The sequence below is a fragment of the Hippoglossus stenolepis genome, chromosome 10 (assembly GCF_022539355.2).
Source record: "Hippoglossus stenolepis isolate QCI-W04-F060 chromosome 10, HSTE1.2, whole genome shotgun sequence".
Classification (NCBI taxonomy): domain Eukaryota; kingdom Metazoa; phylum Chordata; class Actinopteri; order Pleuronectiformes; family Pleuronectidae; genus Hippoglossus; species Hippoglossus stenolepis.
In genome coordinates, this window is record NC_061492.1 from 14756575 (window position 1) to 14784296 (window position 27722).

The 27722-nt window shown below is 44.5% G+C and overlaps 1 protein-coding gene across 2 annotated transcripts in view; it reads right to left on the minus strand.

The window, feature by feature from the left end:
• Positions 1–27225, minus strand: part of LOC118116536 (signal-induced proliferation-associated 1-like protein 1) — a 35617-nt gene extending 8392 nt beyond the window's left edge. The window contains exons 1-9 of one of the 2 annotated variants that reach the window (XM_035168281.2): positions 27044–27225; positions 9206–10907; positions 8949–9079; positions 7752–7940; positions 7390–7564; positions 6563–6666; positions 6122–6279; positions 1931–2510; positions 507–781 (exon numbers count right to left, since the gene is read on the minus strand). In XM_035168281.2, coding sequence (XP_035024172.1) covers positions 507–781; positions 1931–2510; positions 6122–6279; positions 6563–6666; positions 7390–7564; positions 7752–7940; positions 8949–9079; positions 9206–10688 — 3095 coding nt within the window. In that variant the 5' untranslated portion in view covers positions 10689–10907; positions 27044–27225. Of the gene's footprint in view, positions 1–506; positions 782–1930; positions 2511–6121; positions 6280–6562; positions 6667–7389; positions 7565–7751; positions 7941–8948; positions 9080–9205; positions 10908–26828; positions 26985–27043 lie in introns of those variants that run through there. The other variant, XM_035168282.2, reaches the window with a different exon arrangement.
• Positions 27226–27722: the final 497 nt, after the last annotated feature.

Here is a 27722-nt window from a genome sequence, read left to right on the forward strand (position 1 = left end):
TACTAGATATAGAACTATATAGATGTTTTCTGACAAGCTCCGGCCAGCTCCCAAGTAAAAGCTCGTGAAAAAACAACAGGAGATTCTCTGGGTTAACAGTGAGCGAATCGGCATGCTGATGTTTTTTACTCACAACGGATGCAGAACTGAAAAAAAGCCCCAAAATAATACAAATAGCTCAGGATTAAAAAGAGATGTCATGCAAGTAAAGGAAGCCGTTGAACTAGGAGAGATGAGAGTTTTTGGTGATAAGGCCAACGCTGGTGTTGATGTGCTGTAAACAAAAACACGTTTTCTCTGCAGCTAAATGTATACGTTGCCTCCTGCATGTTGTGCCGCCCCTCACCTGAATGCTCCAGTGAATTATGTGTTGTTGTAAATGCGTCTGGAAGGAAAATCTACAGCTGTGTTGCTTTTTTGCGAAAGGCAAAGTCCAGAGAAAGTCCAGACCCCATTGTCTGGGCTTTCTCCGGAGGTCATGTCTGAAAACAGCTTGTTAACTGTACCTGCGCGGTGTGGAGTCCTCATGTGGAGGAATGATGACCACCTTCACGGTGACGGAGGTGCGGAGCAGGTCGATCATTTGCTCGTGAGACAGCGAGGCAACCGACACCTTGCAAATCTCAACCAGGCGGCTGCCCTGCCTCAGCCCAGCCTGCCAGGCGTAACCATAGGGCTCCACTTCCGCTACAATGCCCTCAAAGTTGACGTGAAAGCCCAGCTGGCCCAGAGCGTTGCGGCGCAGGGTCATCTCTGTGGTCTGACATCCCTTGGTCAACAGCTGCAGAACAGAAAGAGAGAAGGAGTGGTGGAGGAGCGGAAGAATTGCACAATGCAACCAAGTTAGAATCTTTTGCAGGTAAACTAAAATACTGTCTTCCATTCAAGACGCATCTCATTACAGTTGCTCCATTCCCAGAAAGGCTAAAGCACAAATTTCAATTAATACAAGCACTTTAAATTTAAATCTGTATACTCCCCTGATACCTAACCATTTTCAGACATCCTGTCTATCCCTTCCTCTCACTAAGGGAAATTAAATAGTGGTAAATAGTGTTTAGCAAAGCCCAGGACTGTTCTGATGCATGTCAAGATGCCCACAACAAAGGCCATGAAAAACAAAACACTAACACATTCCTGCATTCTAAAGAAAAGCACGTGTCAGTACTGGTCGCAGGCAACAGAGATGTCTTAACTTTGTTTACCATCAATTAGAAGGTGAGTGAAGTCTGAGGAGTGATTTAAATAACCCACCAAAGAGCACGGACCTACCTACATCACGTTAAAAACCTCAGTAATGATATCACATCACCAAATGACTATGTATTATGCTTTAGCGTGACTTGTAATCACAGAGTCAACAAAACGGCTGTGGTTTTTTGGTGACTGTATAATTTGAGGCGTCGCCCTTATGTGGCTATAATAACACCAACAATACTTATGTTTTTCCATTCCACTGTTGTCGGGGGTCAGAACCTGTGGTAGCCTTCAGTTGTCAGAAAAACTCAAAAGGAGTTTAGTTTGTCCAGTTTGGACTACTGTAAAAAAACATATCGGCCTCCGTAAAGAGGACCCGCTCCTGATGAAGTATTATCGAAATAAATATCTAGATGTTATTAACTTAAATGTGGTTTAATAAGAGGACTGTTGGGCCTTGGTGGAGATATGCACTCTATTGTCATTCTGGTGAGTCATTGTAATTTATTTTGCTGATCTTTCAAGGTGACTGTTCAAAATATAAGCATGACAATAAAAGTAGTAGTTATTAGTCCAAGATAAAAGGATTTATGTGCGTGTGTTCCTTACAAGCAGTTTGTCAGACACAGGGTGTTTAGCTCAGCGTGACCTTTGATCACTGCAGCAGATGGTGTGTGTGTGTGTGTGTGTTACTGTGATGCACCATCACAGACAGTGGTGAAGCCCCACTGACCTCCAGTCTTTTGACAACCTCTCCAAAGTCTTCTGTGTTGTTGTTGATCGAGCGCAGTGACACACTCTCACCACGCTCGTAGTAGATCTTCATGGAGGCGGGGCTCCCCGTTGACCAACCAATCACATCCCGTGTGGCACAGTTAAAAACCACCGCTTTGGCCTCCTGATCCAACAGGATGATGAAGTCATTGGAGATGGCCAATAGGCACTCGCGTTCAGCACCAGCCACCTGATCTTCAGCATGCACCTGCCAGGTCACCGCCCCAAGACTCCGAAGCTCCCCCCCACTGTACGGACGCACCTTCTCCCGCCGTTTGTGTGCCAGGGAGATGAAGGGGAACTTTCCAGTGGGCTCCAGTGGCGTGGTGGTCACGTGGCGCTCCGCCAAGTCGCGCAGGTACTCCTGCCGTGTGCGTGTTGCCATGGCACCAAACTTATCAGACTTGTGGGCAGCGTTTTCAGCGTTGATGACTTTGGCCAACAGGAAATCCCTGAAGACTGTTGACTTGGGGAAAGTCACACCTTTGGGGATTGGCGGGCCGAAGATGGGAACGTCCTGGGAACGGGTAACGGCCACACTGCAGAGGGAGAAGAAGAGAGGAAGATTGTGAGGTCACTGCTGCAATAATCTATAAAAGTACTTTAAAAGTGGTAAAGCAGTTTTGTTGTTCTATAATTTCATAATACAACAAACCCCAACCCATAAAATAATATACAGCAAAAAATAATAAAATAGAACTTTAATTAAATCTCAAATGAGATACATGAATTATGCAAAGACAAAAACAAATGTGCATATTCCTATAACCAAGAAATAATCTGGTGTGATATGTTGCCAGTACAAACAGCACATGTGGGCTCATAAAAACGCAAAGTGGAGACATCTTTACGTGGGTTCCCTGAGGTATTGTTGCCTGTGACCCGATTTATTGTGAGCATAAAGGAGGGCGTTAAAATACCTACGGGCAAGGCTCTCCTCGTGTTACCATCTACTGCTCCTATTCCATTTGCACACAATGACTGTCCTCGAGTTGCATTACTATGAATTAGTAAACAGGTGTAGGAAGTGCTGTCTCATACCTGTTGTTCATAAGAAACTGGGCTCAAAGTTGAACTAATTCAACAAAGTGCAGTTTTAAAACTTATTGGGATTAAATTTCCATTTGGATTGTTCAAGCTTCAGGTTTATTCCTACTCTGGGTGCATGAGGCCTCATGTTAATTTGACGGTTATATAGAGGGTTATATAGAGGGTATATATGTATACATACAGTCAGGGGCATATACGCTAAAAGCCAATGAGACTGTGAAAGCCGAGACATGGCCTTGGATAAGCTGATGTGACAGTCCTGACAAGTCGCCTTCCAGTCCATTAAACAGATAACACAGCCATTGCCTGTAGCAGAAATGTTGCAAACCATGCCTGACTACACCCGGCGTATAAATACTATACATCCAATCACAGTTGACAAGCCAGCTCCCAGTGCTGACACCCTGCCACTCTCTGCTACATCATGGTATGGAGAAGCAGTGCTACGGCCAGAGCTGGCGAGCACAGACAGCCTACATTTCCCAAACAAAGATCTAGTTATGCAATCTGCCTCGTTGGCCCCGTGTGACTTTAAGGCAGCGGTTGAAAGCAGCAGATTAGCACCCCGCTGGCCCAGGGCCACTTACTCCGCTAATGCTTTGGCCTGGCTCAATATGACCTGAGCATCATCCAAATCTCAGCAGCAGGCCACAACTGGCTATTAATAACCAGATGACTCAACAAATCATAACGTATACTTTATTAAGAGATAAGAGAAGACAGTGCATTACCGACATGGTGTTACACAAGATATAAAAACAAAGCCATGTTAAATGATGCCAAAAATAAAAAACAAACACCTCTTCAAGCTGGTGTGTGCGTGTGTGTGTAAGAATCTGTGATGAGTGTGATGTGTGTTTTCATGTTTACAAAAACTCCACAGACAAATCACTGCATTAGCTGCTCAGCATGTTTTAATGAAACTGACAAAACATACAACAATAACTTACCTCAGGGTTTCAGCAAAAATTAACTACACTCTTCAGAGTACTGAAGCAAAATATCCAGAATGTTTGCTGTAATCAGTTCAAGGCGACCAAAGTATTTGCTACGTCAACGTTAACTCGATTCTGTTCTTCAGCTACAATTTCAACCTCAAGACACATCACACAGCAGAGTGGCAATCCTTGTAGCTGTTCCCCTTCTCTTGTCCTGACACAGGATTGTTTCCAAGCCACCAGGGGAAAGCATCCAGGGAAACACTTGCGACAGCCTGGAGTGAAGTCTTGACACCTCAATCCACAGAACATGAGATGAAGCCAAAGGCAGAGAGTGTGGGAGTTGAGTCTGGGTGGGTTGGCTACCATTCGATTGTCCTCAAGGACTCTGCGTCTCGCGCCTCTCCATTTCATCAATAAGACAAATCAGGAGAACAGGCATGTTTCTTCTTTCTCTTTTCCCAGAGTGCAAACCAGAAGATGCTTCCTTCAGGCAAAAAAAAGGGGAGCTAATAGACAGCGTTCCCTTCTCGATGGGATGGAGTAGCTGGTCATAAAAAATATAAGTAACTTGCCAGAGAAAAAAAAGAAGAAGTAAATTAGCCCAAATGTGATGCGGGCCTGTGCTGAGAAACTCACCCGTCTGCTCCCGAGCTGGACTCTCTGAGCTCTGAGGGACTCAGCTCTCAACAATTTCCCCCGCTCACATGCTTGTCCGACTGAAGAGAGCACTTTGTGTGCATGGCGCTAACTCCTTCAGACCACTCCGGCTCACGCTGCCCAAAGGCAAAGTGGCAAGCAGGGAGAGGACATGGAGGAGGAGGAGGAGGAAAAGGGGGTGGGTGGTGGGGGGTGGGTTGCTTGTATTATGCGAGTGTGTGAAGGAGCGAGCATTTGAGTGAATTAGTGTGCAAAGGAGAAAGTGCGTGTGTGTGTGTGTGTAACTTTTGTGCAAGTGAGCATGAGAAAGAGGTAAAAGTAGAAACAGGAGTAGAAGAGTGAGAGGGAGCATCAATGTGTAAATAATATCTGTGTATGCGGAGCACAGGAAGTGTGTGTGCGGTGGGGTAGCGATGCAGAAGTGTGATTGCCACACAGAGTTGCAGTCTGATCATCACGAGGCCAAGAATGATCCAGCGGAGGAGAAGGGGAGGAGGAGAATTCACATCAGTTTGACAGCCACTGTTGGGGCAATCGCTTCTATTTGATCACATTCTCATGAAGACACACAGTTGACATGACCATACACAGTCCAGAAACCCTGGACGGAGGTCACGCAGCAGGCTTTTATGTTTGACCCATGCCTTCCAGTCAATGCTTTTGTCTTAATGCTTGCCACCTGCATGAAACTAACGCCGCTGGTAAAACTCAGAGTGGTGAGGAGCTTTTACAGGAGAACTGAGACAGGAATTGAAGGAGTTTGTGTATTTCAAGGTCTTGTTCACAAGTGAGGACAGTCAGATTAGTGTAAAGTCTGAAGTATTGCTGTTGTTGTACCGAACCATTGTGATGAAGGGGGAACTGAGTTGCAAAACAAAGCTTTCAATTTACCAGTCGACCCTCATGATCATGAGCTCTGGATGGTGACCGAAAGGACGAAATCGCGGTCGCAAGCAGCTTAATTGAGTTTTCTCCAACAAGTGGCTGGGCTAAGCCTTAGAGATCACTTCAAATCCAAAAATGGCAGTCGAGGTGGTTCGGGCATCTTGTCAGGATCCCTACTGGGATCTTCCATTGGAGGTTTACTGGGCACACCCAACTGGGAGGAGACCCAGGAGTAGACCTAGAACCTGCTGCAGGCACTACATATACCATCTGGTCTAGGAACACATCAGGATCCCCTAGGAAGTCCTGGAAAGCGTGGCTGGGAAGAGGGATGTCTGGAATATTGTACTAAGCCGGCAGCCTCTGCAACCCAAACTCATACAGTACATTGGATGAATGGATAAGTCAGGAAGTTAAAACTAGATCAATACTGCTGGTGTGATTGGCCAGTCTGGAAAAACACACATAAAATAGCATGTATACATGTGTAGGAAAATAAAATGTTTCCATTGTGGCCCTTACAGATTAATCACACACCTGCAAGCTCACTGCTCAACACATTCAGTTCAGCTTTTATTCTGCTTTGTTATCTCTCCTAATGTGTTGCAAAGACCCACCTGTAGCACGTGGTGTCAGAGCAGGGGTTGTGCACCCGAACAATGATGAAGACATGCTGAAAGTGAGAGCGAATGGCCTTGGGGGTGAACGGGTGAGCACCGGGCTCCTGGAACACAATAGTCACAATGTCGTTCCCAACGTGTCGCTTCCTCAGCAACTAGTCAATGAAAAACAGCAAAGTCTTAATTAGAGAAGAATGAGACCATGTGCTTCTATTAACAGACGGGCAAATACAGAGCACTTGGAAGACAATTAAGAATTCTTTAGAAAGAAGGTTGGATGAGAATCAAACTTGACACCTGAGCCATACGTCATCATGCATGCCTTTATACAATACACCCTTACTTAAAGGTGTTATTTGTTGTCAAAGAAAGGAGTTTTGCATTTCCGGACACAAAGCTAATTGTATACCACAAAAGACTGGGCGCTCCAACTTTTACCTGTTGTTTGTTGTTGGGTGTGTATGGCAGCAGAGTCGACACATGGAACATGATCTCGTAGTCCTTGTATGAAGTGTACAGGGAGTGATTTCCCGTGGAATCCGCTGCAGGAAAAAGTCAGTGTGAGACCCATGGTACAAATAGTGACAGCCATCTCTCAAATGTGTATTATGTGTGCTCTGTGTTTTCTCTGTAGGGCAGGATGCAATTTCATTACAGCCCAAACAACCAGACAATGGTGAACTGTGTCTGGGTCGATGTCAGCATGGATGAGATGACACTGAAAAGTTTTAATCAAGTCATCTGTAAATTTTGTTTTTTGTGTCACATTACTTTTCCCAGAACAATGGACACAATGAAAAAATCAACCTGGGTCTTAGACGAGACATATCATGCTTTTTCAGTTTTTCTTTCTTCTAGTGTGTTATATAGATATTTTGTGTAAGAAAGATTTTGGTCCACTCCCCCACATGTCATGTGACAACACAGTTCCACATAACTGCATAATGGAAGCCTAGTTGTCCCTAACAAAGCCAGGTATAGTGGGGCTGACACTTCCTACATGTGCCTAGACCAATCACAACAGAGTGGGCCAGCTGGCCAATCGGAGCAGACTGGGCTTTATCACCAGTGGGCCTTAAAGAGACAGGAGCCTGGAAAGAGGAGCTGCAACAATAGGCAGAATGAGGAAAACTATGTGTTTTCAGAACATTAGTGCATGCAAGTAATAACCCAAATAAAAAAATACCTGAATATGAGCATCATATGTCTCAATTAAAAGTAAAAAATGTGTGTATATGTGTCATCTAGAAGAGTATGTGAGTTACTTTTGGTGTCCAGCTGGGCTCTGTACTTGGTGAAGCCTTTAAGTCGAACTTTCTCTCCAAGAAGTTGGAGAAACTCTTCCAGGGCGGGACCGGCTGTCTCATTGTTGTACATCTCCTCCTCAGTGCTCTGTCCCGCTCTGCAGTACATCACCCCAACCTTTACCTGAAAACTCAGCTGGGGAGCAGCGAACACACAGAGACACACAACGATACAAATAAAGCTTCTTTAACTGACTTCTTCAGGACTGAAAATCACATAACTTCAATCCTCTTGTTGTACAGATAAACTAAGATGCCAGCTTTCATTCTGTAAAATTAACACATTGGTTTAATATCTTGGAAAATTACGCTATTCTTCCTACCCCTTGTTCATCCAGTTTCATCAACTGCTCTGTGACCTTGGGTGTGTTGAGGGCCAGTCTGAGGCAGGACAGGTCCAGCTCAGGGAGAAGGTACTCCAGCACCTCTTTGATGGGCAGCCCTCGGGTGGTGCCGTGCTTGGAGGTGGAGGGCACTGCATCCTCAAGGATAGAACCTCGCAGCGTTGACAGCTGAATGAAAGGAGAGAGGGAGGATGAGAGTGAGAAGACAAAGAATGCACGTCAGGAATCTTTGCTGTGCTTTGAACTTTGTCTTGGAGATGGAACATGCTGATAGCAAAACCTGCATGCCCAGACACCAACAAAAAGACACAAGCTACAGTGTTTTTTAAAATAATGGCACTTATTTTACGATTAAACAAGCCAACATAAAACAAAAAGACAATTATGACACAAGGCCTAGAGTAAACGGAAAAAAGCACTGGAGAAGAAGAGGTGGGAGGACTTCTCCAAGCATTCTGTATACACAGAGTCTGCATTGTGCAGGGCTATGGGAGTGAACTCAATCACTCTGCTATCATAAGCAGCTGGAACGGATGGAGACTTTCTCCCCTGCAAGCTTGAGGCTGTGTTTGGGCCTGTGTTTACAATGAACCTGTGTTCCCTGCGTTTGAAAGGTAGGCTCGGGGGCAGGAGTCCTGAGGTACTTCATCTTAAGAGTGGGGGTTTAATCACATACACTTGTCAGTTCCCAACATACAGCCTCAGGCAGGTGGCTTTATCCTCTGTTTGGGAGTGCACGTCTATATTAGCCCTAATCCAACATTTAAAACTCAAAAATATCATGCCAGCCACAGAGGTCTTAAAGCCAACATTGCAACTGGATATGACAGTACATTTCTACTGAAACAGAGAGAGGTAAAGCTCTCCACACAGTGGTTTGAGATTGCTGGGCACTGACAGGCCTTGCAGGCTGGAAGATGAGTGTATTTCCTGAAGTTTCTTCACACATTGCTGATGTTGGGAGACAGCTGAATAGCACTGGGGCTGTTTGCAGAATGAGAAACCAGGACTGAGTGTGGTTTTACCTTGAGCTGGTCCAGCCAGTATGTAGCAGGCAAAGTATTAATTGCGCTATAAACACCTATATGAGTAAACAGGATAAAGATCTATGCCAACAATATAAATATAAAACCCCAAAAAATCCCAAATTTAAGAGGATAGGACATTATGGCTGACCTCGCTAGTTCTATAGATGAGGCGGTAGTTGTACTGCTGGCCATGCTCTTTGTCCTCATCCAGTTTCTCCCTGCGCAAGCTCACTGCCATTGGACCAAGCGTCTCATCTATCCCAAAGTAGTTCCAGTGCTCTGAAATAGGGCAGAGAATCAAATGGCAGAGAGACAGTTGTTGGGGGATTTTCAACAGTACTTTTTCACAACACACATTCATATGTCAATGAGTCTATGTAATGAAAGCACTTAAATGCATCTCACCTCTAAGGTAGAAGAACTTCCTATAGTAGTAGGCTCCCAGGTCCACATGCTCCACAATATATTGCTTGCCCTTTTCGCTGAGGGTGCTGGGGCCCTCCTTTGGTCCCTCGAGCACTGCGACTCCAGCATTTGTGCAGTGTGTGCTTACAGATGTTTCATACAAGTTTCCTTCCCCACTCAGGGTCCCTGAGCCACTGTTGCCTGTTCCACCGCCCACAAGCCCATGATAGCCAATCCCACCTGCTCCCAATCTGCGCCTTCCATTGCCATCTGCGCCTATCTCGTTGCGGAAGCAAGGGCAGCTCAGCAGCATTTCGTTGCTCTGTTCATCTCCTGCTTCAAGACTTGGACTGTCCCTAGAACTGAGCTCTTCCTGGCTGCCACTCGGGGAGCTGTAAGGCAGGCTGTGGGTGGATGAGAGGGTGGAGGTAGCTGAGGCTACAGCAGCAGCAGAGGCCCCAGTGGTGGTGTTTTTCCTCTTGTCTGCAGTCTGCCGCAACTGAATAATTTCGTTGAGGTCAAATAACGTGCTCTGAACATCGTAATGGGAAAATCCTTTCTGACACACCCAGGGCTTTAGAGGGGGGCCCATGTCTTCTGTCCGGCTGTCCTCTACATCAGACCCCGCTCTGGGGGAGTCCAACTCGCCCCGCACATTTCGTAGTTTGCGAAATATAGATTCACCCCCCGTCTCTGATTTAGTGCGTCTTTTCGGGGGCTTATCTCTGTCCTTGGCTTTAGGAGGCTGGCTGTCCACCTCATCCTGAAGATCCATGATAGTCTGCCTAGACCCAACATTCAACATGTCTTCCAGTTTCTCTGGAGCAGGGCTACGCTGGTCAACTTTATCCCCTTGATATCCCTTCAGCATTTCAAAGAAGCTCTCCCCAGATGCTCCATGCTGATCTATTGAGGAGGTGCTACCATACTCACGATGAAGAGGGGACCATTTAGCTCCCAATGCTGGACCCCAGTCTTCTCCACTGTCCCCACTGCCTTCCATCTCACTGATAGTCATGTCACTGTTGCTGCGCTGTCGAATGCGTCTCTGCCTTGGGTTTCTATATGCAGGACCTCTGTAGTCTCCTGGGGCCAGGTAACGAGTTTCAGGACTGTAATTGTTAGCCTGGGCGCGATTTTTCAAAGTATTGTGGATGTTCCGCAGCATCGATGAGTCCTGAGGGCTCATAATAGAGCCTAACTTAATATGAACTTTTCCACCAGAGGGCACAGCAGAGTTCTCTGGCTCTGCAGTAAAGAGCCACGGAGCCCCTGTCATGTCTTTTCTTGGGGGCCAGTCAGCCACCCGAGCCCGTACACCCATTTTAGGCACTCCTGTGCTCACAGTGGCATGGACATTGTCTGTGCGTGTCGGCACATTCCCTCCATTGACCATACGGAGGTGGCGTGTGTAAAACTCATCAGTGGCTGGGATGGAACCCCCAACAGTGCGCTCCATGGGTGGGTGCTTCAGGCTGGTCATGACACCAGTGCCAAAGGCTAAAGGCACTTAGCAGGTAGACATGGCTGCCTCTGGGATGGGATGCTGCTCCCTGTCTTCATGGGCAGATTGATTGTCAGGATAAACAAGCGATGGGGCAGAAAAAGTGACAGGGTAAACCCAACCTCTTCAGTACTCAACCTTGCATATTACTTTCCCAAATGTGTCGACACTGCCAAATGACATTTTTGTTGCATATCCCTGAAAAAAATGAGAAAAATCTGTCAGTACATACATTATCCATATCCTGACTCACACAACTTTCATAGATAAAAGTGAAATTAAGGGAAAGCTTGTTTGCAGATCTTTGATAATAAATCAACTGAAATAAGATCCACAACATGAAACTTTATTAAATGTGACCAGGGCCCACATTTTTATAAACATGAAAACATTTCCACTTTGTAGAAACTAAGATAATGATTATACATATAAATATATACATGTCATACACGCACACACATATATTATATATGAACCAGCAAGTAGAAAAGAGTGTGGATTTTTTTTTCCTTTGATAGCTTTTTACAAGCCAGTGAAAAGTCAGTGACATGTTCAATTTTAGATAAGGAGGCCTACTTTTCAAACCAATTTCAGCATAAGCATCAAGGGGACACATGAAAGCACAGCCAAATTCAAAAAATTAGTTGTGTCATTTTTTTCTTCTGAAAGTGTGAGCAAAGTGATGCCCTCGCCCTAATCAGTTAATTTATCCAAAGGGAACATTAAAGAAAAAACACTATACGACTTGTGTCATAACCCAGATTACATACGAGGTAGAGAAAAATCATATGGATCTATTGATAAGTATTCAGTCTCTTCTGCTGGCACAGCTCTAACCTCTCTCTGTCACCGACTATTGGGTTCTGATTCGTATGAAGTCTCTCATGTGCCTCTTTAGGAGCCAACATTAGTGAATTGTAATGCAGAGTTGCAGTTTTTGGAATCACATATCCCAAGCTGCACATCAAAAAGCAAAGGGGCCCTTTGAAAGTCATCTGAGAAGTGGATGATGATCCTCTGCCTGACAAATCGGGCCAATTTGGCAGTGAGACACTGGGGGAGATTAAGGCTCCACTCTGGGTCGGGCCTGCCTGGTTGTGGCTCTGATCACATTAGCCACAAGCAATCAGTGCACTGTGACGGCCCTACAGCACAGCCACCTTTACACTGCATCCCACAATCAGGGTTGACTTTTTACTGACAAAGACACATACACTGCTGAATAGAAATAGGACATTCACCTTTGCTTCAAACAATAACAGCGATCAAAGTGGATGTTAGTCAATCAAACGAAAGGAACAGAGTGTAAAATGCTGTGCAGCCAGCAAAATTATCACAGTGGCAGTCCACTGAGAGATGGGTCAAATGTTCCCGAGACAATTTGTTTGATAATATCAGTCTATTTATAAGTCAGATGAGGAATTCAAGTGCAAACTCTCAAGGCTTTGGAGACGATTCAGTTTTCAGAGTGCCTGAGGCAAAGCATCCAGAGTAAGCCTTACTTCAAAACACGGAAGACAGTTTTCTGACAACAAATCTTTAAAACTGTGCTTCTTATGAAGCAGAAACCCCTTCCGTTAGTCCAATATTTAGCAAAAACAAGCAGTGAAAATCCTGCGGTAAAACATACAGAAAAAATTCCTGGAAAAACCCAACAGTGTTCCAAAACTATCATCTGCTTGCTTTGCAATTAAAATGTTGCTCTTATCTCTTAAAGACATAAGCAGTAGTAGTAATAAGGATTCTGAAACAAGAAATATATTCTAAAATATTGCATGTGGAGCCTCATATCTTTAGTGTCAGACAATAAGCCAAGCAGAGCATAATTCCTCACAAAAGAGCCTAAAATGAAATGCAAACACAAGAAGTCACAGCTTCATGGTAAACTGATGAGCATGTACAACCACAAGCCCACCACGATACAACCGCATCATTCTATGTAATCTTCGTTCATCTTATGAAATTTTCGGGGAAAATAAATTTAAATAAGATGAAAGACAATATCTCCACTGTGATCTTCCAACTGTCACATGAGGCAGGCTCCCACTGTACGCTCTTTAAATCAATGGGAATCTATTCTTTGGGACATGGCAACAGATTAGGTTTCTGGAGCAGATTAATAAAAACTTCTTAATCAAAAAAATTATAATTATTCATGTCCTACTAACACCCTCTTTCTCTGACATGAATTAGAGTGAAAATAGTCAGGGAATGTAAGATAAACTGCACGTCCAGCCCCAGAGTGCTGGGCCTTATTCCCTCCCGCTGCCAGGTGTCCACGGGGATGAACACATGAATGGAGGCAATGCACAAGTCCCAGAAAACAGGTCTCTAATCTCCTCGCTGATGGACATGCAGACAGGCGACTGGCTTCAGAGTTTTGTCAGATTAAAAAGGAAGAGTGTGGCACTGAAACTGAGAGAGCATGTCTTGTGCACGTCTGTGCGACGGGGAAAAACAGACGGGAAAAGTGAGCAAGACAGTCCTGGAGAATCTAGGAGAAAGATTCTAGTCTCTTTTTCACCCATCCTGCCATATTCCATCTATCCCTTGCAGAATTAAACTGATCTTTTTTTTTTCTCGCAGGTCAGTGGGGCATTTCAAAACAGCTTGAGCCTGGTGGTTAAATTAGGTTAACACCCTGTAATGGGGGCTCTGACCTCCCAGTTTGTCCATAAGGCCTGTCGAGAGATGAGCAAACCGGTGATGCAGATAAAGGGCTGGTGACATCATAGCACACCTCCGTAGAGCTCCAATTTGTTCTTATGGTTGTAAGAACGAGTCTAGACAAAAATGATTGATAAGAGTAACACATCCCTTTGAAAGCTTGTGTTCATATGTGTGTTACAGGTGACTCAGTCCGCAGGCTCTCTAGGATCTTGTTACAAAACTTGCACACACATACCACATAAAATAAAAAGGTGGACAGCAGACAGCAACAGGCAAGATGAACAGTGTTGATGAATCACACACATGAACCAAGAGTCTTACTCTTTCAAATCTGACTCACAAATATCAGAGCAAGTAAAGAAAACCCAAAAGAACAAGACCCGAGTCATCAATGTAAGACACAGCTTGGGGTGCTAGACATTCTCAAGAAAAGGGTTTCCTTAAGAACAATCCCAGTTGCTTGGCTCACTGGTATCCCAAAGAGAAAGGACAGCATGCTGGAGTTGAAAGACTCTTCGTCCTGGGTCTCCAAACAGAAAGGGAATGAAGTTTCCCAGTAGACTGGGCAAGTGTTTCCAGAGATGAGACAAAGGAGCCAATGGATTGCCCTACAAGCTTGTAATTACTGCGTGCTTGAAAGGGACTAAGGGTCTGTTTGGCTGACACCGTTGGCTTTCAAACAGGCACCCTACCATTTAGCCCATTGGCTCTCCCCGTCTCCTAATCTTCCCCTGCTCTAAGGGCTGACTGGGCTGTTGGGCAGCAGGCACAAAGGTCCCTCTGTGCTGGTTTGGGCAAGACTGGGGCCCCACTCCAACACGCTGTAGTCTTTGAAAATTGCCTGGTAAAGAGACCTCACTGTGGCTGTGTACTTGCCTGATTTGCCTGCCAGAAAACTCTGATGAATTAATGCAAGTGGAGATGGAGTGATCGAGATGAAGAGACACTGAACCAGAACTCAGAAGCAAAGGACACAGAAAAACTGACGATGACCACAGCAAAGCAGAAGAATGGACCACTTGGCCCACAGAAAAATAGTAAGAGAACTTAGTAAATGACTAAAAACTGGAACCAGACTGTAAAACGTCAAACCCCTTCCACAATGAGAAAGCTTGCGTAGAGGGTTGTACAGAGGTCAGATAGAGAATTACAGCTTCAGAGAAGAAAAAATGCATTTGTAGTAAATCCACAGACTCCTACACGATATAATTTCCTGTCAAGGAGGGAGTGTTGAGGACAGAGGGGTGAACTGAGGTATCTTCACATCCACTGAGATTGAGCCCAAACATGGCAGTCCATAAATACAACAGATGCAGTGGAGGTAACAAAGCATCTCCGCCTGTCCCGTCTTTCCCTCTCCCCTACTGTTATTGATCCATTTTCTGTATGTTTCCTCCGCCTGGATACTTACGTGTGGCTGAGATCCAAACACAAACCTGCCCGTCTGATTGAACAAGCCTGAGAACCTGACACCTTCACAGAAAACAGACAGGCCTGCTGGCAGACAAACGATAGTAGCATCATCCAAGCGTGAGCCGAGTTCCTGGAATTCCACCAACCTCAGTGGAGGAAGTGATGAGCATTTGTGTTTGGGGGTTAGGGCATGTTCAGGCAGATTCTTTGAGAGAAGTGCAACACCGACTGTCCAAGTCATAGGCTTTTTAAAAGTGCCTCTGTAAGTCTACCATGCCTTTACAACAACAAGCTTGTCTTGCAATCAACTTAACCCATGATATCAGCTCTGGATGAAGTGGCACACCACAATAAAGTGAGAGCAGACCCAACAAATTGCTCAACTGACCACACGTGCAATCCGAACACCACGTGTAGTTGAAGCGCTTCAAAAAGCGGTGGCAGTGTATCGACATTCATCATTACCATTGTTTGTGATGTGCTGCTGCTCTGCCCCAACTCTGGGCCTCTAGCTATCACTGCAGCACAGTTCAGTGAGTAATGGGCAGAGCTAACCACTGGCAAAGTGAATTTCACTCACTGCCTTGCACAAGAAGACAGTTCAGAAGGAGCACTAGAATATATTCATTGCCATTATCTCTAGCAGGGTGTCCTCGATCCTTCCTCTCCGCTTATCCGCAAAGTACTCGACAAGGGTTTTTGCTCTTTTTTTTTTTTTTACATTGGAGAGACAGCAGGATAAATAGACACTTAAATCACTTGACATAGCTTAGGTAAAGACATTCCCATTTCCAATGTCATCATCTGGGTGGGCCAGCAACTTGACAAGGAAGGCCTTTGTCCAACTACCAGAGTCATTTACTTCTTAAAAAAAAGGTAATTACACTGCCAACAGCTTAGGTGGTCTGCTTGTCCAGAGCAAAAAAACGAATTACTACATCTTATACTTTAATCTAACAGCTGCCCCGTCAAAACAAAAAGAAAAGAAAACTTTTTTTTTTTTTACACACTCGATTGATTTTAGGTTTGTGAAACCAACACCAGCATCCTACACAGTAATTTCACAGCTTTATGGTCCATATACACATTCATTTACAGAGGCCGAGCTTGAGTTGGTTTAGAGCCTCATATTGGATGATGGGGTTATAGATGACTTGTCTTTATTGAGGCTGAGATTTAAGATTGTCAGCTTTTAAAAGTTGTGTGTTGTAAAAAGCAATGGGGAGGAAGCAGTGTGCTGCCGCCTGAAGAGGAATGTGAAAAATTCTAATGAGATGGCTGCCTGGCTTCTGAACTGCAGCAGTCAGGGGCTGAGGTTTAAGAGTGGAAGTCTGCTCTGGGCTGCACTTTCCCTCTCCCTGCCCTATCCCCTTCCAATGCTAGGACTCCATTAGACAGGCAGGGAAGTCCTGATGCACACGGACAGGTACACGCAGAGACAAAGACTTGAACACACATAGCAAATGAAAGTAGGACACCAACTTCTATAGAAACTACGAGAAAACAGCACATTCATTGATTTGGCTCATAAGAATAAAAACTAGCAACTCTTGGGACAGTAGCTATTTTTGAGTACAACAAACCAAACTGATTTTAATTTCTGCAGACATCAGAGACAGCCCTTCAGTCCCCCGGCAGCTTGTAGAGATGTTCTTTCTGCAGTACCTGTGTGAAACTAAGAATAATTTTTCTAGGAAATCGCCTTTGAGATGTAAATCGTGGTCTCCGTTTAAACTCCAATCTGGGCTGCCAACAACAAAATGCAGGATCTCTTCTTGGTATAACCGAACAGGCACATTTGAATTGAATTTTCAAAAATAAACTTTCAGTCACCACCACTGCGTAGACAGCTGAGCTGCTGCAGTCGTGCCTCCAGCAGAATCAGGTGCCAGCATTTGCAGGTGGGAAGCCATTGAGGGATCACAATCTTGTTCGCCAACAATAGATAATGGCTGTGAATTGTATCCACAAAGTCTCTTCTTTTCATAAGGTGACAAAGAAATAAATCCTTGAAAGCCAATGAGATATGGCTTTCAAGGATTTATTGAAAGCCTCTACTATAAACTTTGCCGTCCCCACAGTCCCCACAGATACGGATCTTGTGTGATCATCAGTAATCAAGGACAACTGTCACAGCAGTAAATGGGAGAATCAAAGGTTGATTATAAGCAGGATCCCCGGTCATCAATGGATATGGTTCGTGTGTGTACGTGGAACTAGACAAATGAAGCACAATAAAGATTATTGCAGCAATCCGTGGCACAATTTTGCCAAGAACCGCTATGAAGCCCAAAGTTCAACTGGTGTCAACTGCTACTTCAACAAACACTCACCTGCAGTGTAAGATAAGCACAACCACAATGTAATAATTGACATCCAGGTTACTGCTACTATGCTAAGCTAAGATCATATTTTAACTTATTAATTAGTTATTTCATAAAAAAAAAAAAATCACAATGAAAAAAGTTCTGGACAACTGGAGCCGAGAAAAATGTATATTAGATATATTTATTTATGTCTGTCTCTGGTTATAAAGTAATCTGATGTGGGTTCATTTTAGGTCTTGCTACTTTGTTACTGAATGCAGAATAATCAGTGTCCCTGGACATGCAGGGTTTCAAGTGCTAAGGTTCACCGAAAAGGCAAACATACTTTGCTATCAGGTGGCACGACTTAAAACTGACACTTGAGAAATGTAATATGACACTCATCAATCCTGCTCCACGCACAAAACAGAATGACAACCATCTTCACATGGGCACACTGCCAAACAGTTTGTTTTTCCAGCATTTGACTGCACCATTTCCTCTAGGTGAAAAATACCTATTTTTTTTATATGGGATTCTCTTCCTGTGACATTTAGTGAGAGAGAAAACTTGAACCCCTTACTTTTGGACAGTCTCTCAGGTACTGTTTCTACCTGTCGCTTGTAAAAGAATCCAGCCTTGGCAGTCACACATTTGAATTTAGATACTGTGGGTTTATTGCCATTATATTTAAATATTTCCACTTGTTACTCTATAGTAAACATTTCAGGCATTACTTGTGTTTGACAAACTTCACCCGAGCAGCCAGGCCACCAGTGAAATGTGAGTTTTACCCAGCAGTGTGCCTTGTTTAACAGGACTGTGTTGGCTGGGGCAAAGATGTGTTTATATGGACACTCCATCTCTTCTGTTCTCCCAACAAAAGGTAAATATCCCCTCTTAATATCTGAAAAGCAGTGAACCTACTTGATACAAAACAAATTCTTCCAGCTCAGCATGGGGCTGGCACACGCCCCTGCATGTACTGAAGTGTGTGTGCTGAGATGAAGCAGTTCCCATCAGTAGAGGGTTTAAATAGAAGGGATGCAAGAGAGCATAATTAACAGTGTTGATGCGGGGAGGAGGGCTGAGTGAATAGTTTGTGTTCGTCGTCTTTAATTCAGCCTCACCACGTGCCAGAAGACAGAGATGGGGCTCAGCCAGGGGGGCGCTAAACACTTCCAAGCCTGCTATTACTTCATTCGCAGATCACAGGCACTCACGAGCAAAACCAATCTGAATGAGCTCGCAGTGCTACTCACATGTCTTGAGACTCGTTTAGGCTATACCACTAGATCGAAGTCACATGTTCACATGGGGGATAAACAGTGGGTCACCACACGTGAATCAAAATGCCAATGAGATCATGGTGTTTTGAAAGTGTGGAAGCCAGTGCCGGAGATGAGAGGTTTGATGGGTCTACCATGCACCACAGGCTGCTCGAGGCTGGGGGGCATCGATGCTGCCTTCCACCGCGTCATGCATGCATGTGTGTGCCCATCAGTGAGAATACTGTTCACTTGCCCAGTGTAAATCTAAACTGGGCTCAAGCCAATACAGCCATTTACTCCTGTGGCTTGGCTACTAGCAGTGGAAATAAAATCCACAGTCAATAATATTTAAAATCTATAAAACTGAAAATCATAATGGTTAAAGACAACAAGCATGCACGACACATACAGATCATTATTGGAATACTGATCACATGGCCCAAATAGTGCCTGGAAATAAACTAATCAATGTTAGAACTTTAGTCCTGCAGCAACACAATCGCCAAGAGGTTGGGGTGCATAACACGTGTGTGTAAATGCCCTGAGCAGCCAATATCTGGATGGCCTTTCGCTGCAGGTCATTGCCCCCACAATATTTCCTGTGTCTTTACTGGGTCTAGCAAATAAAGGCATAACAATGCAAAAAGAGCCCCAAAGTAGAAAGTTGTAGTAAATATGCCCGATTTTTTTCACCGAGATCCATGAATTATTCCCTGAGAAATTGGTGAAATACACTGTCCTGGATCCGTCCCTTTGTCTGGATATGTGCCAAATGTAATGGGTTCTTTTCCTGGCCCATGTCCCATCCTTCCACAAAGTTTGGTGGACACACATTGAGTAGTTTTGCTAAATCCTACTGACAATAAAACAAACAAACCATCCAACAAAGAAACAACCCTAACTTCCCTGGCGGAAGTAGTAATATTGGTCACTTGATAGGAACAAACTACTATAGTCAATTCAGGTTTAAGGAGAAAGATAATCTACAAGTGATATTGTGATTTGTATTTTATTCTTTTTCCAAGAGTCTCCAGGTCTGAATGACATCAGGATAATTGTACATCGCTACTTGCTTAAAAAAATCCATCTTTATTAGTGTAATTCAAACTGCAAAATATACGTAAAATATGTATTGTATTTATGAGCGCGCGTGTGCGAGTGTGGTATGAAGACAGGTTCAGGGTGAGATCAATTAGCTCTGCATGTACAACAGTGTATGAGCAGCAAGGTCAGCACACAGCAGCCTGACAGATTCTCACAGCAGACGTGTCAAAACGACAGATGCCTGCGATGTTTGGAAGTCATCCACTGCCTTGTCCTCTCACATCCTCTGCCTGATTACACAGGGAGCAAACACGGCATATCACAGGGCACAGAGGCAGGAGGGGTCCTGATTAGGCCGCCTTTACCACAGCAAACTATAATATGATTTTATTAATTAAAAACGTAGTCTCTGTTTCCTTGCAGTAACAAAAACATAAAGTCTGTTGCTAAAACACAGACACATTAACTGAATTCTCTGATCAGATAACAGTCTGACAGGAAAAAAGAACAACAATATTTTTCAACAACACAGAAATACAATAGAGAGCTCTAATGGGACTTGAAACCCACAATGGGAAATTACTTTCTTTTTTAAACAGCATTTTAAGAATGGGATACTTAAAAACTGACAAATAGTTTTGTTCTGAATTTGTCTAGACAAGTTGTGACAAGGTGATGTTAAGGAACAGAAAAGGTTTGACGAGTTGTGGAAGGGGTCAGGACCCTGCTGAGCAAACATGAGAAACACGAGCTCCACAGCGGCAGTAGCACTGACCACAGGCTATGTAAAAGGCCCCCCAGAGAATGTAACCAAATCTATCACAAGATGCTCCACACATCCTTTAGAGTTTCAATCAATCAACAGCTGCTTGGGGGTAAGAAATCCACCTCTGCAGCAATCAGGGTAGAGCACATAAACCAATCTGATTACACAGATGAACCGGGGCAAGCCACAGTGGGATGCATTTTAAATGTACAAGGATTCCCCACAGACGCAGAGCAGCATGGGAGTGCTGCTAGGAAACAATAGGATCCTTGAGAGAGCAGCAGTGATAAAGAAAACACGGGTAGACCGGAGTCAAGGTGAATTCTTGATTAATAGCTCACATTGGCCAAATAGATGCTGTGCAGCCACTAAACATTATCGGTGTCTGGTGTGCAAGATGTACTCTTCACTTCATTCTGTAATTAACTGTTTAAAGTTAGCAAGAATGGGAGCATAAAAAATAAGTACAGGTTCTTGCCAGGTAAGCATTTTAACAAGAGAGCAGGATGGGCTGCAGTACTGGGGACAGGGGGGAAGCTTCAATATGAGCCGACATGAGGACCATTGAAGTGAAGAAGTGGGGGGGGGGGGAACACAACAACGGAAGGGCTTATTATGCTCTCAGAAAACCTCAGGGGGATTCTTTGTCGCGTCTCTCGAGAGGCCTGACTGTGCCCTACAGCTTGGAGGGCAGTCTAATTCCCTAACTGAGGACTCAGTGGAAAAGCTCAGGTGTGCTTCAGCATTTGTTGGAAATGGAAAGTGGTTACCAAATGCACGTGGAAAGGTTTGATTAGAGTGCAAAAAAATCTACAACAACGGTGTAGCATATTTAAACACGGAAACCATTTCCAGTCATTGATTTTGGCACGCGTCCAGGGCATAGCCCAGTGCACTTCCAGTCCAATTATAAACAGTCAGGCGACAGAGTTAATCAATCCATACAGAGTCATTTGGACTGTGATAAGTCAGTTAGTGTTGCATAACAGTGGTGCCCTGCAAAAATCACAATCTGTGCCAGAAAATCACAGTGCAAACCTGCACAGTGTGCTGCTGCTGCTGCAACTGATGGCCTGCATTGCATTGCACTGCACTGCCCTGCCACTGGCATGCTCCGGTCGCCCCTGCAACTGTGGTTTATCATGCACCACGAGCCAGCTCCATGCAACCACATCTCATTTTGAACAGCCGCCCGGAGTGCACTTTCAATACTTTACTTTCCATTAAAAACCAAAACGAAAGTTAAAATACACAACAGTGAAATGCAAGCAAATTAACATGTGCTTAATTAATCAGACAATTGTCTCAGTAATTCCTCTGTTTTAGTTTTGGATGCAGAATGAAGCAAAATGCAATTAACAACCCCCTCTCCCTCTACTCCCAAAATTTCCCCCGGCTGGCAATAATTAGTACGTTGCATTCCCAAAACTCACAGAGTAGGAAAGTAGAGCCACTCTGCATCGTCCAGAGTGTTTTCTGAACTTGTGTGGGGCAGGATAACACTTGATTTATTCTCCTGGGATTGGATTTTTCTGTTTTCTTTAGGTAAAAGGTGAAGTTCCAGGGTATTACACCATACCACAATGTATGAAATCCAATTCTGTCTTCCTCTTAATCTATATTCAAGGCAACACAAACTTGCAGTGCATTTTTCCTTTGCACTAATGGCAATAATAACCACGCTGAACTAGTCATTAGTTCTGTAGAGACACGGCGCAGAGACGTTACAACACGCTCCCCTCATTTACATCAATTTACCACTAAAAGAGGCACTTAGAATATGGTCAGAAAGTTGTGTCTCATGTATTATACAGGAAAATGCCTAAATGCATATTTATAACAGCTTTCAGTTTCATCTGTAGCAGAAAAAAGTGTAGGCAGGGTATCCAGGAATACATCAATGAAATACACAGGAAACAGGCAGTGAGAGAGGAAAGGCTGGGAAGGCAGTCTTCTTTGTTAATGGCCAGCCCTATCTGCCCTTTGCACCTGGAGCAACATAGCAAAAAGAGAGTATGGCCTAATTTATCAGGCACTGTACTGTTAATACACTGGATGACCTAAACATTAACAATAATGTTGTTTCTATGCTATATTAATGAGGCTGAGGTAATAATACTGATGGACGTGGATATGCTACATGAAAAGGGAACAGGCACTCTTCACTCAGTCCACCTGAAGCTTCAGTTTGTGTAAAAAAAAGTCATTGGAATCAAGCAGAGGCCTTCAGCTCACAGTGCTCTCATTCTTCCCACTCAGCGTTAAGAGCAAAGCAGGAACTCACAGGGTGGAAATGGATTCCGATTCCCTGGTTCCAAAGCAAAGGATGTGGAATTTCACAGCAGTACAAGGTTGGAGTTTGTTTTTGTTTTTTTTAAAAGCACAACACAAACTCCAGCAACAATGCTTTCACTGTTTAAGCAGGTGTTGCTCGGATATTGTTCCTAAAGTTGTGGTTTGGGAGTTTTTTGAGAAGAAAACTGTATGCAGTGTATTGTGGTGCCAGGTATTCCTGCTTTAGTACACGTCACGTGGCAAAAGCAGCTCTTGAAAGTAACAAAAACAGTTATAAGCATGAACAGGAATGAGGACAAGCTGAACAGACCTGTCTACGCACTGGGATCTGTTTCGAGCCCAGCCATGACCAAGCCCTCGCGCATTCCTGCTACTCAGATTTCCCGTCCACAGGAGGGACAACAGCAAAACCTCTGTTGGTTTTTGTATGCGGAATTATTTTTCCACCGCTGCCCACATTGCCTCTGCATGGGGCACAGGCCTGCAACCCCGCTTGATGTTTTGATTCTTCTCTGAGCAGAGCTCTGTAATCCTTTCCAGAGAGAGTGTGCGGAGCCAAAGACAAGAGACAGTGTTGCAACCGGCAGACATGTCGAGACAACACCGGGCACGTCATCACAGTGTGGCAGCAAGGATGGCCTGCAGTAACACATCATCATCATCATCATCAGAATTCCAGATTTCATTATGGAAAGTTTCTCCTACTTTTAACTTCCACTTTTTTTTTCTTTTTTTTTTTACAAAGTGGTTGTTTGTCAGACTATTTTTTCCCTCTCTCCATCTTCCAATCTCTGTACCATGTCGTACTATTTTCAGTGTGCATGAGGTTTGATGGGAGCAGAAAAGGGGAATTACGCAGAGTCTGATCTCTGCATAGCTGTGGGTTTTGGTTTCGGGGTTAGGAATTGGAAGCAGGGTGACACAGAGGTTGCTTAAGTCCAGAGACATTTAAGCAAACAAACCACCAAACTGAGACCCAGCACCAAGCACAGATCAGAGCAGACAGTGACACTCATGCACCTGTCCTCGTGGTGTCAGCCCAGTCGGGGTCAAAATTCGCCCAAACTTTGTGGCAGGTGGGGTGAGGAGGGGGGGGATTTTCCTTTGTCTGTTTGCATTTGCTCGGTGACAGTGTGCTGAAAAGAGATTACATCATCGCCATTGTAGCCCCTGAGCCCTCTGCCCCCCCATTTGTTGAAACACCGCGGACCGTCCAATCCAGACAAAGACAGAGCATTCCAACATTTTAGCAAGCAGGAAGCGCAGAACCACAGTCGCACCTCATTACAGTCAAACTCGTCCACCCCCCCAGCCGCCAGCAAAAAGATGCTCACACTGAGAAAATAAAACACCAGGGGCCATATAGTCATCAAGTAATTTGACTTCTGACTAGTGGGTGACAAATCCTGGCCAGACACATCACACATGCTAAAACTGACGGAGCTTCCGTTTTTTTTTTTTTTAAAGTGATATATATCATGCTGTTACTGGAGGTTGTGTCAAAACTCAGGAGTACATGACTCATTTTGGTCTTTGTAATTGAAAAAACAGGCCTGAAGAAATCAGCCTTGTAGCTGACATTGACTGTGTCAGTGCACCAGATGATGCAGAGTCTGTATCTCAAGGTCTGTGTAGTTTGTCGTCTGGTCTGTTGTCAGTAACAGACACAGGGAGGTGACGGGGGCACCCACGTCAGAGCAGATCGTCAGTCAGGTGGCGCTGCACATTCCCAAAAGGTGAAGTCAAGAAGTTTGAGATATTATTTAACTTCTTTTTGTTTGTTAGGGAAGGAGAATACATTCTATTCCAGATGTTCCAGATGTTCCAGTACCAAAATCTGAAATAACTCCGATACTGCTGAGTCGAACCAATCTTCTACAACGTCTTTTAAGCATATTAGTTTCACCCAGCAAAAACTGCAATTTTTGTTTCCCGGAAAAATAACTTCTTCATTGCTCCAAAACAGCAGCTGTGTTGTACTGCCACTTGCAAGTGCTGTTTTTAAAGCAGTGAAGAAAAAGTGATTTCTAGTAGCGTAACGTTACCGAGAGTCAGAGCCAGAGAACCTAGCTAAAAAGTCCGCAATTTGGAACTATTTCACACTGTCCCACGAATAAAACAGCAATGTGTACCTCATGCAAGACTTCGAGCTATAACAGGAAGTAATTTCTCAGTCATGATGGTCAAACTAGATAATAAAAGAAGTTCTATATTATTAATTCTCTGTATGTATTTTTTTTTCCAAAGGGTTCAACCTGAGTCAGGCCGTACAACAATGACATCAATCACCACTTCCATACAGGGTTAGTAGCATACAGCTGTTGAAAAATATTATGGAAGTTTTTTTTAATTTTTTTTTTTTAAAGCACTGGTAATGGATTGGAACTGGTAATGGATTGGAACTGGTAATGGATTGGAACTGGTAATGGATTGGAAGTCCAGGTATCGGAATCATTATCAGGAAGGGAAAATGGTATCGGAACACCACTTCATTAGATACATCTTCTTCAATCTTTTAAATCATTAAATCATTAAAGAATGATGCACTTTGAACTTGAGCATCAATCACAACAATAAACCCATTATTAATTATATACTGTAAACAGTTAATTTAAGCATTTCCTGATGGCCACTTAGCATAATTGCAGCCCACACATTCCAGAGGGGCAAATTATAAAACAGTACAATGCTCCGCTTGTTGTTGTCTTTTATCTTTGCTCGAGCTATTCCCTCCGAGCCAATGCACAAGAGACAAAAGAAACCTAAGCCCAACTTAGCAACAGGAAGCATCCCTGTGTGAATGTGTGGGTACGTTGGAAAAGACACTACTACAAATGAAGCACGCTAGCAATTGTTATTGTTACGTGAGAAGTATGATGCAAACAGTGAAAATAGAAACACTGGCCTTCAGTAACACAACAGGGGGAGGACTATTTACGCCGGTGAGAAATGTGAGAAGCAGAGGCTTTTCCCAAAAGAGACACAGACGTTGTGTAATGTTAGAGTTTGCCTGTAGTTGCATTTTGATAAGAAGCAAAAATCTTTTGACTGATCTTGTTGATCTGCTTATTGTCATATGGCTGCAAACTACACTGTCTGAATGAGCTGTTTTCAGGCCCACACATGTCTGTCATATCTCTAACGTGAATGGATTTTTGTAAACAGCATGAAAAACAAACTCCCTGGTCTGATTGTAGGCCAGATTCCTTTTTAAAAAGGAGCGAGTATATTACCCCTAGTCGTGACAGAAAAAAAAGAGCTGCTGACATTTGCATTAGATTAATTCCCTGGAAGAAATCCCATCAGAGAAAAAGCAAGAAGTCATCCGGTGTGAAAACAAGCAGTGGCACAAAGCTGAGATTAGACTCACTATTAAAAATGGCAGTGGGACCTGTGTGATCAGTCATGCCCGCCGCGGGTCGGCTAAGCCCACCAAGAATGCCAAAAATCCTTGATCCTTGCCCAAAGCTCAACTCCAAAGCTTCCTATTCTTTCCACCTGACTCATGCCAAGCGCTGCTACTGGAGCGGGAGCTGTGATTCAGTGAGAGGGGAGCCCAGTGATTTTTAATTTCCTACCTGCATAGTTGTTGCAGCTGATATTTTGTAAATACCGGAGACAGATCTACATGTGTCTGAACTTTGCAGGGTTGGCATCGGTGCTATGAAAACAAACCTGGGGTCCCTGCATTACCAGATATTTCCTGTTCTCCCCCCGGTGCCTCCACTGTGATGCTCTGTGTTCTCTCTCGTGCCTGTGCTGGACAATAAGGATGGTTTTGTGTATATTCTGCAACATTAGGCATAACTAAATGAGCAAAAGGAGGTTTCTGAATGGGCATTACCTGATCACAATGGGTCCATGACTACCCTGCATATGGGTATGATGTACAGAATTCACATAGCACCATGCGTTCAGCCAGATGTTGAACGTGGACAGGCTGTGAACAAAATCAAATCGCACAGATGTTGCACATGGATTTCGCCCGGTGTGCGGAGCGAGTGCTCGTGTGGCAGCAACGCGGGGAAACACCACGCTGGAGAAAACACCGATTTACACAAGGAGATCGCCCATACGCAGCGGGGGGAGCACACGGTGCCACCTGTGAATCGCCTGGGAAAGCGATGCCCTTGACATATACACTGCACATACATGCGACGCAGCAGACGCAGCAGCCCAAGTGATAGTCGGGTCCAAACGCTTCCCAGCCTCATTAGTTGAATAAATAGAAACTGAGTGACTGCGCACCGGGCTCCACACATCACAGAGATGGGCTTTGTCCCCACACCGCCGATAGATGCTGTGTGTGAGAGTGTGTGAGTGAGTGTGTGTGTGTGTCTGTGTGTGTAGGCACCTTGAACGGCGAGCAACACCCCGCACATGCCCGTAGCAGCGCCGCCACGCTCCGGACTCACCTTCCCTCCTGGATGTCACACAACAACAACCCAGCGGGCTCTGGGTTCCTTTTCCTCTTTCTGTTTCAACTCGTAGCCAGGTCCCTGTGAGTCCCCCTCCGCACACGCACACGCACATACACATACACACTGCGCACGGCTCCTCCTCACTTACCTCCGCGGGGGTTGTTGAGGGGGGAAAACTTTTACGAGCTCCCGCTGGAACCGCAGCCGGCCCGGTGTGTGTGTGTCCCCCTGCTCCGGGGAAGGCAACTTGGAAGTTTGATAGAAAGTTAGGGGTCGGCCTCGCTGCGCTATGCAGCTGCTGGAGGGATGAGATCATCCAGGCTGCCTCCCCTCTGCCACTTACCCGCAGTCTCGCGAGAAGCTGTGGTCTGGGTGAAAAAAAAAAAAATGGAGGAAGGAAAGCAAACGTTACCGTGGCAACAGTGCTCACCTGAGGTCTCACTGGAAGCTATAGCTAGCATGCTAGCTAGCATGAAAGCTCCAGTTTGAACATCTGTGTGTTCTTGTCTCTGTGAGGTCCAGTTATTCACACGTTTATGTCTCACTGTGTCCAAGGTACTTTTTTTAACAGACTTTATTGTGTTGCTTTGTGTTTGCTTTGTTTTGCTTAAATTGAATCTTTCAACTCACAAGACAGAAATTGAGCCATGTAAAAAACTAACTGTAAGTAAGATGTAGGTAGAAGTACGACTGCGCGCGCACACACACATACACACACACACACACACACACAAAATAAATACAGGTTTCTGCAGCTATCCTCTTTAGAACTTTGCGTAGACTTCCATTCATCGTTGAATGCCTTTCCTAAACCTCATCCTTAACAT